Source organism: Corvus cornix, chromosome 1A (genome assembly GCF_000738735.6).
Source record: "Corvus cornix cornix isolate S_Up_H32 chromosome 1A, ASM73873v5, whole genome shotgun sequence".
In the NCBI taxonomy this organism is placed as follows: domain Eukaryota; kingdom Metazoa; phylum Chordata; class Aves; order Passeriformes; family Corvidae; genus Corvus; species Corvus cornix.
The window spans coordinates 68,730,196-68,745,798 of NC_047057.1; the positions used below are offsets into that span (position 1 = coordinate 68,730,196).

General features: G+C 39.9%; 1 protein-coding gene across 4 annotated transcripts in view; it reads right to left on the reverse strand.

Moving 5' to 3' along the window:
• Positions 1–15,603, reverse strand: part of PDE3A (phosphodiesterase 3A) — a 225,792-nt gene that overhangs the window by 18,087 nt on the left and 192,102 nt on the right. For 3 of the 4 annotated variants that reach the window (XM_039571103.1, XM_039571106.1, XM_010404202.4), the window contains 8 exons: positions 15,282–15,501; positions 11,965–12,050; positions 11,355–11,524; positions 10,291–10,428; positions 4,878–4,989; positions 3,536–3,649; positions 1,955–2,154; positions 369–572 (listed from right to left, as the gene is read on the reverse strand). In XM_039571103.1, coding sequence (XP_039427037.1) covers positions 369–572; positions 1,955–2,154; positions 3,536–3,649; positions 4,878–4,989; positions 10,291–10,428; positions 11,355–11,524; positions 11,965–12,050; positions 15,282–15,501 — 1,244 coding nt within the window. The remainder of the gene's footprint in view (positions 1–368; positions 573–1,954; positions 2,155–3,535; positions 3,650–4,877; positions 4,990–10,290; positions 10,429–11,354; positions 11,525–11,964; positions 12,051–15,281; positions 15,502–15,603) is intronic. The other variant, XM_039571105.1, reaches the window with a different exon arrangement.

Sequence of the window (15,603 nt, forward strand, 5' to 3'; positions counted from 1 at the left end):
TGAAAATTCACTTACAGTAGCCATTATGGAAACTTAGTAATAACATCTTTGATTTTTCCCCTCCAAGTGCTTTGTTAATAGGTCTAAAGTGCCAGCGAACCAGAAAGCAATGCTGAAAAGTAGAATATAAAAATAGTCCGTAATATTTTTAGCCTTAAACCACCTTCTGAAAAGAGTGAATATGTATAAGAAGAGAAGCTGTGCCTCTAACTTTAAATGAGTAAAACCCAACGGAAAGGCCAGATTATTATTCAACATTCTACAGCAGCCAAAAGGACATTCAGAGGAAATAGAAACCCTTTTTGTTGGATGCCACCGAGGCCCACAATCTTTTCTGACCATCCCCCAGAAACTCAAACTAATCTCACCTTGGCGTTGAATTTGGCAACAAAATCAAAGTGTTTCTTCAGGTCAGTAGCCAAAATCGCCTCAATGACGAGGAAACGGAAATGCTTGAACTCCACGTGGTCCAGATTGACCAGGAAGTTGTACTCTGGCCTGGACATGAAGAGGTTCCAGGCAGCAGCAGCGTGGTGGTTCTCCAGCACGGAGCGGTCGTTGTACAGCACTGCCTGCGGAAGCAACGCAGGCAGGGGGACGCTGAGGAACATCTTAGCAAAATCACAGCAACGGATTATTCTGTTTCAGGCCAAGGTTAATGGCTAATAGAACACAGGTGTGTGCTTCCCTGATTCTCAGAATTACCCTCATTTAATGGATTACTGTCTTTGGTAATTGTACCAGGCAACTGTGTCCATGTAGGCCTGATTCCAAATGCAGAAACAAGTCAAATTCCAGTTTCCAGCCTGAAAACACATACTCAGCCTGACAGATAGCTCAATGCTAAAATCCAAAATTGGTGAAATCTTTACCAATATAGGATTCGTAACTCTCATAGTCACGGTAATTCCATTAAGAAAATAACAAGAAAATTATTTTTTCCTACTACTTTATTTTCAAACTAGAGGCAATACATAAAGGCTAATCATCTAACTTCTTTTTCTGAGTTTTAAAACCACAGAGCTAGAGCACTTGTTTCTTACAATTAGATTTAAAGATAGTAGATATCTTCTCCCAGTCTATTTACCTGGCCAGAGTATCAAAGTTCTTCATCACAGAAATGCATTACAAGGATGAGAAGTATTACTATCAATTTATAGACACATACTGATACCAGAGCGAGTTCAGGTGACTTGCTCTTGGTGACAGAGGAAGTTTGGTTGCAAGCTGGGGAGTAAATTTCTGCATCCCTACCTGACTTGCCACCATTAATATATCTTTTTTTATTTCCTAATCCATAGAAGTATTTTCTAGCACAGTGTGCTGAAGCCAGGTGGGTCAGCTATGTAAAGTAAGGAAAGATGATCACATAATTAAGCCAATAAAGAGTAACTCAGAATTGCTGCATTCAACTCTCAGGACTGGCAGCAACTTCTGTGTAACTTTAGGCAAGCCTCAATTCTACATTTATAAAACTGAGATTATTTTCCACTCCCTGCCTCCAAATACTTTCATAAAAAGACTGCAGCTGCTCATGCTCTATAGAAACAACATAAAATATGTTATGATCATGCACAATTAACTTGCAAAGCACAGTCAACTACACAAGTGGGTTTTTTTATTTTATTTTAATCTTTCTACGCCTTATTTGGTAGAATAATTCTTCCATTCTTTCACAGTTACAAATCCTCTACCAGTCAGCAGAGCTTTAGCTTCTCCTTCACTGACACAGTTTATCAGTACCTTTTTCTTAATAGCTCTGCAAACTGAGAGTGTATAGGAGGACTCTCACCAGCAATCCCCAAGTGAAGTGATTATTTCTGTCACTTTGATAAGTTGTTTCAAAATATTTGGCAGACTTGTGCTTAATGGAAGCCACAGGCACCACTAGCAAGGAAAAGCTGTCATCAAGACCTTCCAAACTGTACAGCAACACTGCCTGAGATTTATTTACCTGAGGAGCACTCGTTGCTACCAAGAAGGCATTGGTCCTTCCTGGGTGATCATAATCATGCATGGCTGCAGCTACATAAAGAGCCATCAGCTCCAGGGCAGGGATGTTGCCAGCCAGGCATCCATAGCTGTCATCTGTAGGTGTGTATGTCTTCGAAAACACATAACCCATGTGGCCATGAGTGATTCCACTGTCAGAATCTGAGCAGAAATAAATAAATGAAAACAGTAAAAAAATCCAATGACATTTTTTCATTGGCCTACTGTAACAGAAGCAACAAAGAGGGAGAGAGGGAGCAAATTTACAATACATAACAGAAGAGTAAATGCAGCCTGACCTCAATGCTTTCTGTGCCTATGATCCAGTACAATAAGGCAAACAATTGGAAAGGAACAAATCCTGATCCCACCTGGGGATCTTCCCGACATCCAGCAAAACCTATTTTCAAATTATGTAAGTTACAAGCAGTGAGACATGGATTCACAGCCATGCCGGAGCTTTGTGAGGGAACTTGATCTCCCCACTCCTTCCTCTAATTTCTTTCATCATGTAGACAAGTCTATGAGACACTGATAGTCCTTAAAGCAATGGACTAGAATTTATTAATTACATTGCAGTGCATTTTTTCCAATATGAACGTCTAGACTTTTAATCTTTGCTGATAATCCTCTTACCATCCTCTTTTTGAAGCATCTCAAGCATACCTGTCAGAGACACATACTGAGATGCTTTGCTAATTTAATCTGAATGACCTTGAATGGATCTTGCATGCAGCTGAACAATGTTTTCCAAATAAAAAACATCAAAAAACCTCAAAACTCAACCCCCCCTCATTCCACCTCACCTACAAAGCCACCAAAATCCCTTTCTAATAAATGTTTCCAGGAATAAAACCATTTAACACCAAAAAAAAAAAAAATTGAGCAAACTCCTGCTTTTCCAGCAACTCTCTGAGAACTCCCACAAAACACAGACAGGTCCTCTAGTTGCCACAGCTGAACATGGAGAAGTTAATACAAAAATGCAAGAAGAACAGCTTCCTGTAATGAGCAATCATAAAACAGAAGGAGAGTGAAGTCTTGTAGAGCAGTTGCCAGATAGTTACAAGTCTCTTTCTTTGGAGACAGTGAGGAAAAGCAAAGAACACTTCAAGACAGCCAAGCAGTGGCAAGTGCACAGCACTACCTGCAACGCCCCAGAAATTTTAGAATATCAAAACAATGAAGGGTTTAAGGATTTAAGTCTACGCTGCTTCTGGTGCAGCATTGAAAAGCACTATTAATATGATTTTCCTAGGAAAAAACCTATTGCAAAAATCAAATGGTAACAAAGATCTGTCGTTATAGGCGACCATGAAGGCTTGCATTCACACATCATTAAATGTTAAGTATTGGGTTTTGGAGGAACAATTCCATTCCCTTCAAAGTCACACAAAGACACCTGAACACCCTCAGCGTCCACAGTGTTACTGAACTACAACACTGTGTTACAGATTGCAACAAGTTCTGCATGCAATCCTCAACTGCTGGTTTACACCAAATTTCATGAGAGAAAATTTAAGAATACAACATTAAAATATACCTGAATCACTTGCTGACCCGTGGTCATTAATCACAGTTGGGAGTCCTGGGATGGGCTGAGTTGTAAGGTACCACACGGCGTGTAGGACATCAGTGGCATGGATTCGGTTGTGATCTGTGATGGAAAGAAAACCACCCAGCTATAAAACATCAGGCTATTTCTGACAGAGGGATATCAGCACCATCTAGTGGGTACTGTGTGGCAGTCAATCCAGCAGAGACAAAATCAACATTACCACGAGCATCAGGGTTGTTTTTACCTTTTCCACAGAAATAATAAAAAAGATAAATTGATTTTGTTCTAGACAAGATATTCCTCTTTCCTAAAACAAAACACACGAGAAAAAAACCAAGGAAATACAGTGCTAGCTTCACAAAAATCCCAGAGACTCTATGAATAGTTAAATGTTTTAAACAGAAAGGAATGGCTTCAGCAGAACAGGCTGTGGGACTTCCATCTCTAACCTCCTCAGGCTGCAATCTGCTGCTTTAGATCCCTGATCCAGGTCAAACACAAGAAAAGGACTGAAACTGTGTCTCTTACTTTCCCAGAACAGGGTCCAGACCACCTGGCTGAAGGCATTTTGAGGTAGTTTTCCTTAGATCCTTCCCACTGTAGCTGCTCCAGCTGGTATTTATTTTTTTGACAGAGAGACTATATGACTTTTTATATATAATGTCTCCTACATTTTTCTGGGAGTGTAAAGAAAACATGTTCCTCAGTGCTGGGTTTATCTGCCAGCTAAAGGGGGTAATAACTCTTTCCTCTTGGGAAAACAAGAGTCTTTTGCAGCTGAAGCAGTTTGATAAATTGGATTTGAATACTTTGGGGATGACTGAAAAAAGGTTTTTCAGTGAACAAATGCTTCCCACTGAAAAATATCAGCCAAGCTGTAGTTACAGAACAGGGTTCACTCATGTATTTGGCATATTTTTTCTGCTTATAAAGCTCATCTCCTTTGGTAGCACAGCATTGGTACTGTGTAAAAGTCCAAGTTGCCTTTAGGGGGTTAAATGTTTCAAGAACCTCCAGCTGGGGCACTGGGGTTTTTATGCAGTTGCATTATCAGAAACAGTCTTTACTTATAATAGCTTTATATGATTTCTGGCTTGTGCAGATTTTGCCATGAATTATGAAACAATGTGAAACATAAAACACAAAGAAAAAAGCTGGGAGGCTGTGGTTCAGCACCAGCCTCTGCCTAGCCATCCACTTGGTCATGATGTACTAGAAGAAAAAAGTAGCTGTTATAATGTGAGAAGAAAGGCTTCAACACACAAGCATGTGGAAAACGCCCAAAACTTTAAGGAAGCATCATTATCTGCCAGGAATTTTTACTTACAAGGTATCTCTCGGTATCCACACTCCAAGGCATGAAAGTAGTTCATAAATTCCCTCACTGGTATTTTAAAGGTTTCAAACAGCCCCATGTCTTCAAAAAGCCTGTATGATACCTGAAAGAAAAAAACAATAAAAAACGATGCTGCTAAGTAGATGAGAAAAACTCTAAAAATTAGATATAAAACTCCTTAGGTCGAATTACCCCATGAAAATCTGCTTTCCTGGTAGTATTTTCTCAAATTCATCTGATCCAGCTGTAGCTGCAGCTATTTGCATTTCTAGAGGGATATGGCTACGCAGTCAAGATATTAGTGCCTAACAGTCCTCCTCATTCCCTCATTACAACCCTCCAGATGTTGTTCTCTTCCTTTCAGGCATATGGATCCCTCAAATTTTGCAAACACCTCAGAAACCTAAATACGTAAAGATGTTCAGAGGTCCTCGGTGCCTTTGGAAAAAATTCTCTACAAACTTACCTCAGAAACATCATCAAGTTAAATCAATTCCCAGAAATGGAAGAGCAAGCAAAGGGCTGACAGAAAGGGGAACCATGTGGATCCTATGCAGTGTCCTTGCTTTCTCTCCAATTTTGGAAGTGAAATAATAAAAATGACTTCAACAGGATATAAGAGGCAGCAAATAGCTTAGGAAGCAGAGCTGCTCTAAGTGTTCCTGCACTGTAACCACCCAGGAGAGGACGTATTGGGAAGGAGAATGTGACGGATGAGTGAGGAGGTGTTCTGGAAAGATGAATGCTTAGAAATGTAGACAGCAGCTGACGCAAAATGGGCACTTCGGAAGACAAGTTTATCTTAACAGACAAAACAATGGGACACAGTAAAATCACTGCCTGATGTTTTCACTTCTTTCACAAATTGGACCCTAAAGCCTTGCAGACTCTATTTATTTACTGCTGCTAGGCTAAATTCTGTCCTTTTGATGCCATCTGCCTGGTAATGACCTGCCTAGAACTAAGCAACTTGAAGCACATTTGGACTGATGAGTGCTACATGGCAAGAAATGGTTACAAATTACACTTTGTGTTTTACACCTGAATGTAAATCAAACATCTATCCACACCTGTTTTTTATTGTATATTTTGTATATAAAGTGGGACCTGTGAGCTGCACCTGAAGTTTAATGAACATCAGCTCCAAATGTCCTGCCACTGTGGATTTTTACAGTAAGAATAACAAAAACGATATGAATTTGCAGCATTAATGATCCTCCTCCTGCCTCCCCTCATGGTCATTCCCTACCAGGAAAAACCTGCCTGTGAACTAATTCTGGCAAAACATTACAACAGGCAGTGATGGTGCAGAGACAGGTTGAGTGTGGTGTCTGACCCCATCCAGGATGACCCTCTAGTGACCAATATCTGACAGTGGGAGTGGGAGTTCTGCTGGTGGCCCCAGCTCTTACTTCTGTTCCTACCATAACTGAACTACTGAACTATTGTGCTCTGGAAGACAAGAACTTAGAATAAAAGGTAGGGCCCGTAAAAAGTACCCTTCATTACTCTCTGAAAACCCCATGGGATGCCCCTGTATTGAGGCAGAGTGAGTAGAGTGACCTTATGCATAATTTGGATTAGACATAGAACCCTTTTCATCTCCCTAGAATCATGGTTTAACTGTATCAGCTGGGATCCAGTATTTCACCTAGAGAGATGAGGATTCTTACATTCTAGTTTTAGGTCAGTGAAATGTAAGCCACTTATTTCCAGAAAAACATCTCTGTATAAAAAGAGGAATCATAATAAAATAATATTCTGCGGGACCAAATCTTACTGGTCTACACTAGCAGCACTGGAAAGGTATCTTAAATAAAGCATATCATAAAAGCATGTTTTTCCTCCCCTTGGATTTTGGGGGATGGGAAATCCCATAGTTGAAAAGAAGCAAAGTTGACTGTGATGTGTAGGCATGACAGCTTTTCCCTCTGACTTGGAGTAAAATGGCATTATTCTCTGTGGTCATTAGAAAGCATAAGTAGCCAAGCACATACTTTGGCCATTTTCTTTCTTTTCTTTCTCTCTCTCTCTCTCTCTTTCTTTCTTTTTCTTTCTTTCTTCTCTTTCTTTCTGTTCTCTCTTTCTCTCTCCTTTCTTTCTCTTTCTTTCTTTTCTTTCTCTCTCTTTCTCTCTCAGCAAATACGGAGGAAGCAGGTGTAAAGGCAGGTCAGAAAGATGAAAAACAGGCACTGATGTCTTCCCCAAAGTCAACCAGCCAAATTCTTTCATTTAAAAAAAAAAACAAAAACAACTGTGCAGCTTTTTTTATTCCTTGCTCTTGATTAAACATTTTAATGTGCTTCTTCTGTCTTTCAAAATACTTTCTTCCCAACCCACATGCTGTTTCAGGAGCTCCCTGGGAGTTGGAATCCCGTGGGCTGAGCACTTGCAGCTGAGGTGTGGCCCTTGCTGCCAGGGGCAAGCCCAGGGACACTCTGATGGCTGCCAGGTGCTTGGCAGAGCGTGCTCCAGCTCCTCCAGCCTCCCTTTCCTGCCTATCTCTCATGATGGCTAATGCTTGAATGAATCATATATAACTCAGAGACTTCTAGTGGCACTGCCTGACGAAGGACAAGCACTTCTGCATGATTCCTAATGGAAGCTGTTTTGCAATTGGGCATTGTTATTCAGATGTAGTTCCTCTCCTGGGTGTTGCAGGCACACGGGAATGGCTCTCCTTGGTGGACATGTGCAAGGCTTAGATTAGCAGTTCCCTTCTCAGTGTTTGCAGGCAACCCTCTCGCACTCCTTTTTATGTCTTGTGTATTTGCTTTCTTCAGATACGTGTTTCTTTGAAATTGCTGGCACCCAGGCTCTGGCTCTGACAAACTCCTCCCAAGGCGGGTGTGATGATCCCAGGAATATCCCATCCCCCACGTGTGGTGATGAGAGGACCAAACAATCCTCTTGTCATCATGCAGGGACCAACTCAGAGGCCCTGCAGTGATGCCACCCTGCCTCCGACACTGCTCCTGTACTGCCAGCATAGGAGCACCTCCACTTCTCTCTATGGGCCCAGTAATAAAAGCTAAACTACAGGTTTTAGTCTTATAGGAGCTGCCAGAAAAATGTTAAGTGTGACTGAAGATATTATTGAACTTTATGGCCTGTTATGAAGCAACAGCTCAGTTCTGAGAGCTTGGCTCTTCATTTCTGAAATGAGACTGAATTGCATGTTCCTCTCTAAACGCTATCATGATTATTTGCCACATTTACTGTGCTTGCCACTCTAGTTTGCACAGATGCTTTCATGGCTCCTGACTGGTTTGGGGTCTTTTTACATGTCTAAATCAATTTAACATTCCACAAAGAAGGAACAGACATCTCAAGCAGCGTCAAAGATGCTAAGCCAGCATTTGCTTTCTAAACTGAATGTTTCCCTAGAGGCATGTGTCAACTTTACTCTGTTCCATCTCATAAATTTAACCTAGCAAGGCAAACATAGTTAATTCAGCTTTTTAATTTACTTTTTTTTTTTTTTTGAATGGGTTAGTCCATTTAATAGCAAAATACAGAGAATAAATCATTAGAGCTTTTGCTTTCCTTTGTTAATAATATCCCAGGTTTTAAAAATCAAAGTAGAAAAAAATAGTGCTTTGGCTGGAGAAAAAGATTTATTTATTTTAGTTTCCTGATTTCTGAAAATAATTTCATTAGCAACATCTGAGTAGGTGGGGGAAATAAGGATCTCTATTTTGTGAACAAGGCTGAACTTGCTACATTCTGCTGTTAGGGAGAGGGAGTTATTACAAACAGCTGTTACAGAAAATGTTGAATTTTCATCACAAATATTAAAGCTTCTCTATTTTATTTCACAGGTCTCCTTTTGTGGAACTGTGAAGTGGATAACATGTTGAGAACCTGTGCAAAAAACACATGTTGGGAAATAGAGTGAGGAGATTTAGTGCAATTTGAAGGAGGCACGGAGGACTCACGTCCAGAGGTACAGAACCCCACGCAGCTTGGTAAAGTGCTTAAAGCCTACAGAGGTACCCATGTCAAACCAGAACAAATTTTGGCTCATCCAAGCCATTGGTTATGCCATTAAAAGTAAGTGTGCCTTATGTTTCATTCATTGTTCTATTGTCATTCCATGTTATGAGCTAATCATACTGCTAATGAGCAGTATGATCTAAAAGAGCATTTCAATCACACACTCCCTGTCTAGTGCAAAAGTGCCTCAATGTGCATCACTGAATTTATCCAATAAATATATCCAATATCCACAGTTTGCCTATTTCTCTAAAATGAACCTAGAGACTTGGCAGGCTGGTCAAAGACAGATGTTGCTTGCCAGCTACAGAACACTAAAAGGCAGACCACAAAATAAATTTGAATTCATGCCATGGTTTTCCTTGCTGACCACCAGATAGTTGAATCTAGCTGAATAATAGGTAACCACCAAAGGACTGTAATTTGATCCAGCATTCTCTGGAGCTTGTTACACTGAAATCTGCCTGACACACTACCCTCTGTGTTTCTGGGGGGGTGATAATTGTACCACATTGTACCAATTAACTTTATCTCTTCTTTCCAGCACTCATCACTACATAATGCCTTGTAAAGTGATACTCGTTCAGTCAGATTCTCTTGGGCTTTTTTCCCTTTCATCCCTAAATAATAATAAAAGTAATTACTTGCTTTTCCTGTTTAATAATCTTCAATACTTTTATAAGAAAAAATGACTAATTTGTCAGTGTGCCAGGAAAAGGGGCATAACAGAGTAAAAAGTTCAGCCAAGAAAGTGATTATGAAAAGTGACACTAATTGTGCTGGGTAGAGACAGGCTGTGTCAGTAACTGAATTAAACCCACAGGAAAGAATAAAAACCTGAGAGCTGAAAGAAAGACTAGTAAGCTCTCCTATCCCAACTCATAGCAAATGAGTCTTCACTATGTAATAATCATATGCATTTTCTCTCAAAGTTCTGATTCTTTAAAAATGAGGGAATATAGCAAGGATTCTTTCTCCCCCCACTTCCTCAGACCTTGCTTTCTTGCCTAGCCTGACTAAAATCTTCAGTATAAAAGAGGACCAAACCTCTGTATATCTTGCATCCACTGAATATATTTACTGTTTAGCTCTCCCATGCTAAACCCCGTGAGAAATTCTTTCCCAAAGAGCTCAGTAAGGGATGGAAGCATCTCAAGAGAATATTGAGAAAAGCAGAGAGAAGAAGGCAATATAGGTGCATGGTTTTTTCTTTCACATTTTTAAATTTAAAAATGAAGACATTCAAAAGTAAGGAATATCATGAGACAGAGTTCATACTGTCAGCTTTGAATTAGGTGTCAGGGATCACAGTTCGTTGGATCATCAGCTTGTAAGGATGATGGCTTTTAACACATCTGTGTCTAAATCTGTCAACATTCAGACACTGCAGACAAGGTACACTTCTCACCTGACTGAGAATCCGACCGCATTTCTTCCCAATTTTTTCCACCAAATCAAAGATTGGGAAGTTCCAATTATTTAGCTGCTCCATCAGGGGATCCAAGTTGTCCATAACCAGAGGCTCAGGAGCCAGTACAGGCTTGTCCTGTGCCAGAAATCAGAATAAAGAGAATTGTTAATTCAGTGAAGCATCTCAAGCAAAAAATTATGCTCTTAGAAACTGAAGTCACATTAACATCATGTGTAAGTCAGTGGTACTTCACTAGGCTCAGTGTAGATGTCCTCATTTCTAGCAGCCCTGCAGCTACTCACTCTCCTTTGTAATGTGTTTCACTTGAATGGATAGGAAAGTCTGCTTATGAAACAGCAGTGTCTGCACTTAGCACTGAGACTCACTCATTCTTTCATTCACTCATGGGAATCATTCATTCATTTCCAAGGGAGTCTGCCTTCATTGTGAAATTCGCTGTGGTACAGAGGGAAAAGCTCTCAGTTTCTGCTTCTGCCTCACGACCCATTCATTACACCCTAACATGGCTAACAGACCTCAGTCCAAGTGAAGACTTGTACTCCTTAACCTGGAACTACCTGTTTTTCAAGGTCTGCAAATAAAAGATGGGTTGTGCCCCTCCTTTCATATTTCTCCCTGTATACTCCCTGGAATTTCATTTTACTTAGAAAGTGGAGATGAGTAAATGCCAGAACATTTCAAGCAAAATGCCTTCTCTCAGCACGTCCAACTCCAACAGATTACAATAAATTTTTCAAGAGCTCCTGCCAACTTCAAATTATTAATTCAGTTGTACAACACGCTGTGGAAAACTTAACTAAACAAAGCTTTCCCTCTGCATCTCAACCAAGCTCACAGCTGAGACAATCATCACTTGTTCACCACAGTGCAAAATTTGTTGTTTAATACACCTAAAATAATACCTTGCAGCACCCTTAGACCAGATTTTTTCTGTGGGGATTTGGGTTTTTGGTTAGTTTGGTTTTTGTTTTGTTTTTGTCTTTCCCCTCCATGTCAGCATACACTCAGCCTGTTGTGCTGGGGCAACTTAGAGGAGCTACCTCAGGTGGTATCAAGGGATGCAGGATGATGGTCTCGGGTGTGTAGGACCTACAGCTGGATCCCTTCCGTGGCTGCTCCTTGGAGCAATCTGTGTCATCATCGTTTTGTACGATGTCGCTGCTGTCGCTGTTGTTGGTCTCATAGTCAGAAGTGGCTTGAGCAGGATCATCTGCAAACACAAATCACAAAGCTTGTGGTGCGAACAGCAAGGACTTAATGGAAGTCTTCCTGTGACCTTCTGAATAATAGCAACAGGATCTCTGACTCATAATACGTATGTGCTGCTTGGCTGGCTCTGAAGTCAGACAATCTGTCCAAGGGCATTAAAGATATACCCAGCAGAGTGTAAAAAATGGCATCAGGGAATGAAGAGAGAAAAAATTTTGAAGACCATTATTTAAGTAAATGGAGGGAAACAGTATATCCTTTATATTTTAACTCCGTAAGAATTCTGTACATGTTGTACATACGAAAAGGGAGGGAGCTTCAAAGATGATTTGTATGGACTCACCTGTGTATGTCCTCCTTTTATGACAGACAAGCTCATCTGCCCTTTTAGTGGATGATTACTGAATTTGAGGGAACGAGGTGTTTTTGACAAAGAATTACCTGTTCTGTTCAGGGTGTGTGCAGTAGCATCATTTCTGTTTAGTGTCCCATCACCAGCTTCTATTTGGTTGTAGGGTCTGCCACAGCTGAAATACATCAAGAAACATGCACAGTATAAAGAACCACGTGCCTCAGACAGTCTTGTGTAAAATGATTTCCTGCTGGCAGTGTGAGATTATGTCATACAGTATCAGCCATGGTCCAGGGTACATTCTCCAGACAAAATCACAAGAGAGTGCTGAAGTTTTATTGGATCTCAGGACAAAAATACAAAAAGAACTTGGATTAACTGGCCACCACCATTAAATTTGTGTTTTCAACAGTAAACCTGTATCATGTGGTTTCTTTAAAGGATTTTTTTTATTATTTTCTAAGTATACCAGTACAAAATAAATTCCCTAGTTCTATACTACAGCTGCCCAATAAAGATGAATTAAAATTATGAAAATGCCAGAGTCCCATACAATCTTAGAGAATTCAGTTTGAACACAGTCATAATCTGGCTTCACTGTTCTTGCTTAAAACTTTAATATGTTCCTCTTAAGGAGGAAAATGATATTTTATCATTTCTTCAGTGACACCATACCAAGTACATAAGAACCAAGACAGCAGAGTTTGTTTCATCATTTCCAGAACAGAAACACATTTTGGGAGGGATCACAATATTATGACCTTTTAAAATGACTGGCTCTTCCCTCCCATTAAAAAGCTGTACTCCTTGTGTATAATTCTCTTTAAACCCTAATTAGGACCTGACATTTTAGCATTTTCTCTGGTCGGAGTCAGCATTTTGTGGCATATCTTATATGTAACAGTCTTCGCAAAGCAACTATTACAGAATTATTTGGATTGGTCAAACTTTGTACGAGAAACTTTGCACCATTGTAAGTTCAACATATAAAAATGGCTGAAATCCTGTGCCAGCTAGCTTTTGACTGGGTCATCCAAACATATCCTGGAGCTTGGAATGCCCTGCAAACTCAATGAGTTCCTGAAAGACTTTCAAATAAAAACACTAATCTGTATTCAATGATACCTGTAGTGCATAGTGAAGAAAATAAAGTCTTTATCACTCAGGTTGATAAACAAGAGGAAAAAAGGTATTAATTTTCCCCTCTCATATTCCTTATGGTTTCTATAAGGTCAGTGATAGCCTTTGATTGGCTGTAATGCTACAAGGCTTTTGCACCAGTATGAGTGCACCTCTTTATTTTGTGAACACATGCAAACTCACACTGATTTAATGTGTATGGTCCACAAAGCACTGTAGTAAAAAAAAAGATTACTGAGCTGCCCAGTAGAACACTTGAAATCTGCTGTGTGTCGGAGGTAAACATGCCCATGCAGCTTTAACTCAATCCCTTCATGCACAGGCATTATAATACACTCCTTAGCTTCAGGATTGTTTGCTATTTTTTGCACAGGATTTCTGCCTCATCCACTCAGCAGAATTAAAAATGATTACTTATGAATTAGTTTAACAGCCTTTCCTGATATATGCTCTTGCTTAACGTGCTTTTCAAACTGTGCTGTCTTACCACACTTCACTTTGTGAGTAAAAAAGAACTACAGTAAAACTGCCATCTTGATACCCCTGCCTGATCTGCCTTAAAGGACTGAACCCATCAAGAGTTCATTTTCTCTTTTGTTGTTGTAGGGGTGGGATTAGTTTGTTTGTGGCAGGGGTTTGCTGAGTTGGTATTACTCCTCTACAAGGCAGGTGTTGAGGCAGGGAATTTAGGGATTGCATACCATGAAGACCAGCAATCTACCATGTGAAAGCTCAAACATTCAAAAATTTATCCTTGGTGTTTGTTAATTTAACTCTCACAACTTGTCATAGCCATTTAATTTCTTTGGCATTTGGGATTTTATTTTGTTTTGATTTTGCCTTTCAGCTGTGCCTACATTACATGTGTACATTATTTATGTGTTCAGCTTCTATCTCTGGATTTAGCACCTCTATATACTAATGGCTAGAAATGGGACAATGCTTATGATTTTTCAATGGATGTTAAAGGAACAGTGACTATTAGCACTAGGGGATGCCAATTCTATTAGCAATCATTACACCAAAATATTTTAAATAATATGTTTGTTTCAAATAATCAACAACAAAGACTATGTCAGCAATGTAACTATTTGCAATACTTACACAGTCTAAGCATTTGAAAACAAGTAAACTGAAAACCTACATAATCTATAAAACTTACATAGATCCAATAAGACAGCAGTCACAAGTTAATGAGCATTTTACTGGTGATAATAATGAAATCAGTCTGCACATGTCAAGAAATTATATTTCATTACTATCTACAACAACCTTACATTGATTTTTTTTGGCATTTTTAATGCAATTGTTAACTTTTTTTTTTTAATAGAAGGCTTCCAGAGATGATTGTCACTTGTGAAATAGCAGTACTTTATTGTATTATTACCACTTTGAAGTGGTAATAAAGGCACAGCTTAATAAGACTGTAGCACCTTTATGCTGTATTTCTGTTGTGTAATACAGTTTTAATTTCAAATGAATCTGTCCAAATCCCAATTTTTGTAGACCTTCGGAAAACTCTTAAAAGCACTTAAGTTTCTATTTAGTCATCTAAATACGTCTTAAAAGCCTGTTGGGATCCTACCCCAAGCTCCAGTGAGGATGACTCCCTTGAGCACACTTGGAATCTCAGTTTTGACTTTCTGACAGCCACTTCCTAGCCTTGCACACAGCACACTGAGACACATCCAAAGTCACGTGATTGAAGCCAGAAACAAAAACTGTTTCCAAAGATAGTCAAACTTGATAACAGCCATGCTCTCTGCTGGCTGGCCACTCCTCCTGAGAGAAGGCTCAAAATTACAGAGTCTCCAGGCATTGTTGGCCCACCTTTGTCAGAAGCCTACAGGCCAGAAGCTTTTAAACCCTAGAAGTCAGATTTTTCTATTCAGCATAAGGTGCCTGCTGTGGAAGACTTGGCCTGTGACCTAAAGGTGACTGCTCATGTTAAGAGCATGGCTTGAGAAGCACAAGCTGTAAGCCTGAGACCCAGCTTTGGGATCAGGTTACTGATAAAGAATTTATTTATGAATCAGGCTGTCCATCTGACAGGAATAAAAGCAATAAACAGCAATAAACATAGCCAACAGTCTTCCAATTTAAAAGCACTTTGTAGCATTAATCTACACATTTACTCAAGTATTGTAAACCTGAAATATCAACACAAACACTGCAGTAAATCACAAAAACTTGCATGTGGGCCAATAGAACATGTTCCTGAGAACAATGTGAAATGATTCCAAGGCATGTCAAATTATTATCTTACCTGCTGCAGATGATGGAGGGACTGATTATAGGGTCTGACAGGCTAGGTGCACTCTGAGTAGAAGTTAAGACTTTGTGTGGCTTTAAGCCCTGCTTGGTGTCAGTATCTGTAGACTCTGGAAATGACACAGAAGATGTTTTTCCAGTAGGACTTGTGGCAGGGGTCCCCTGAATCGGTGAATGGCACGGGGAGGTGAGAGGTGAAATATTTGGTGGGATACCTGGCCAAGGAAAAGAAGAGTCTTGTCAATTAACAGAAGTGGCAGATGGGTACTAGTTCACTGTTCTCCTCTTGAGATGCACCAGCATAGTCTCCAAAAACA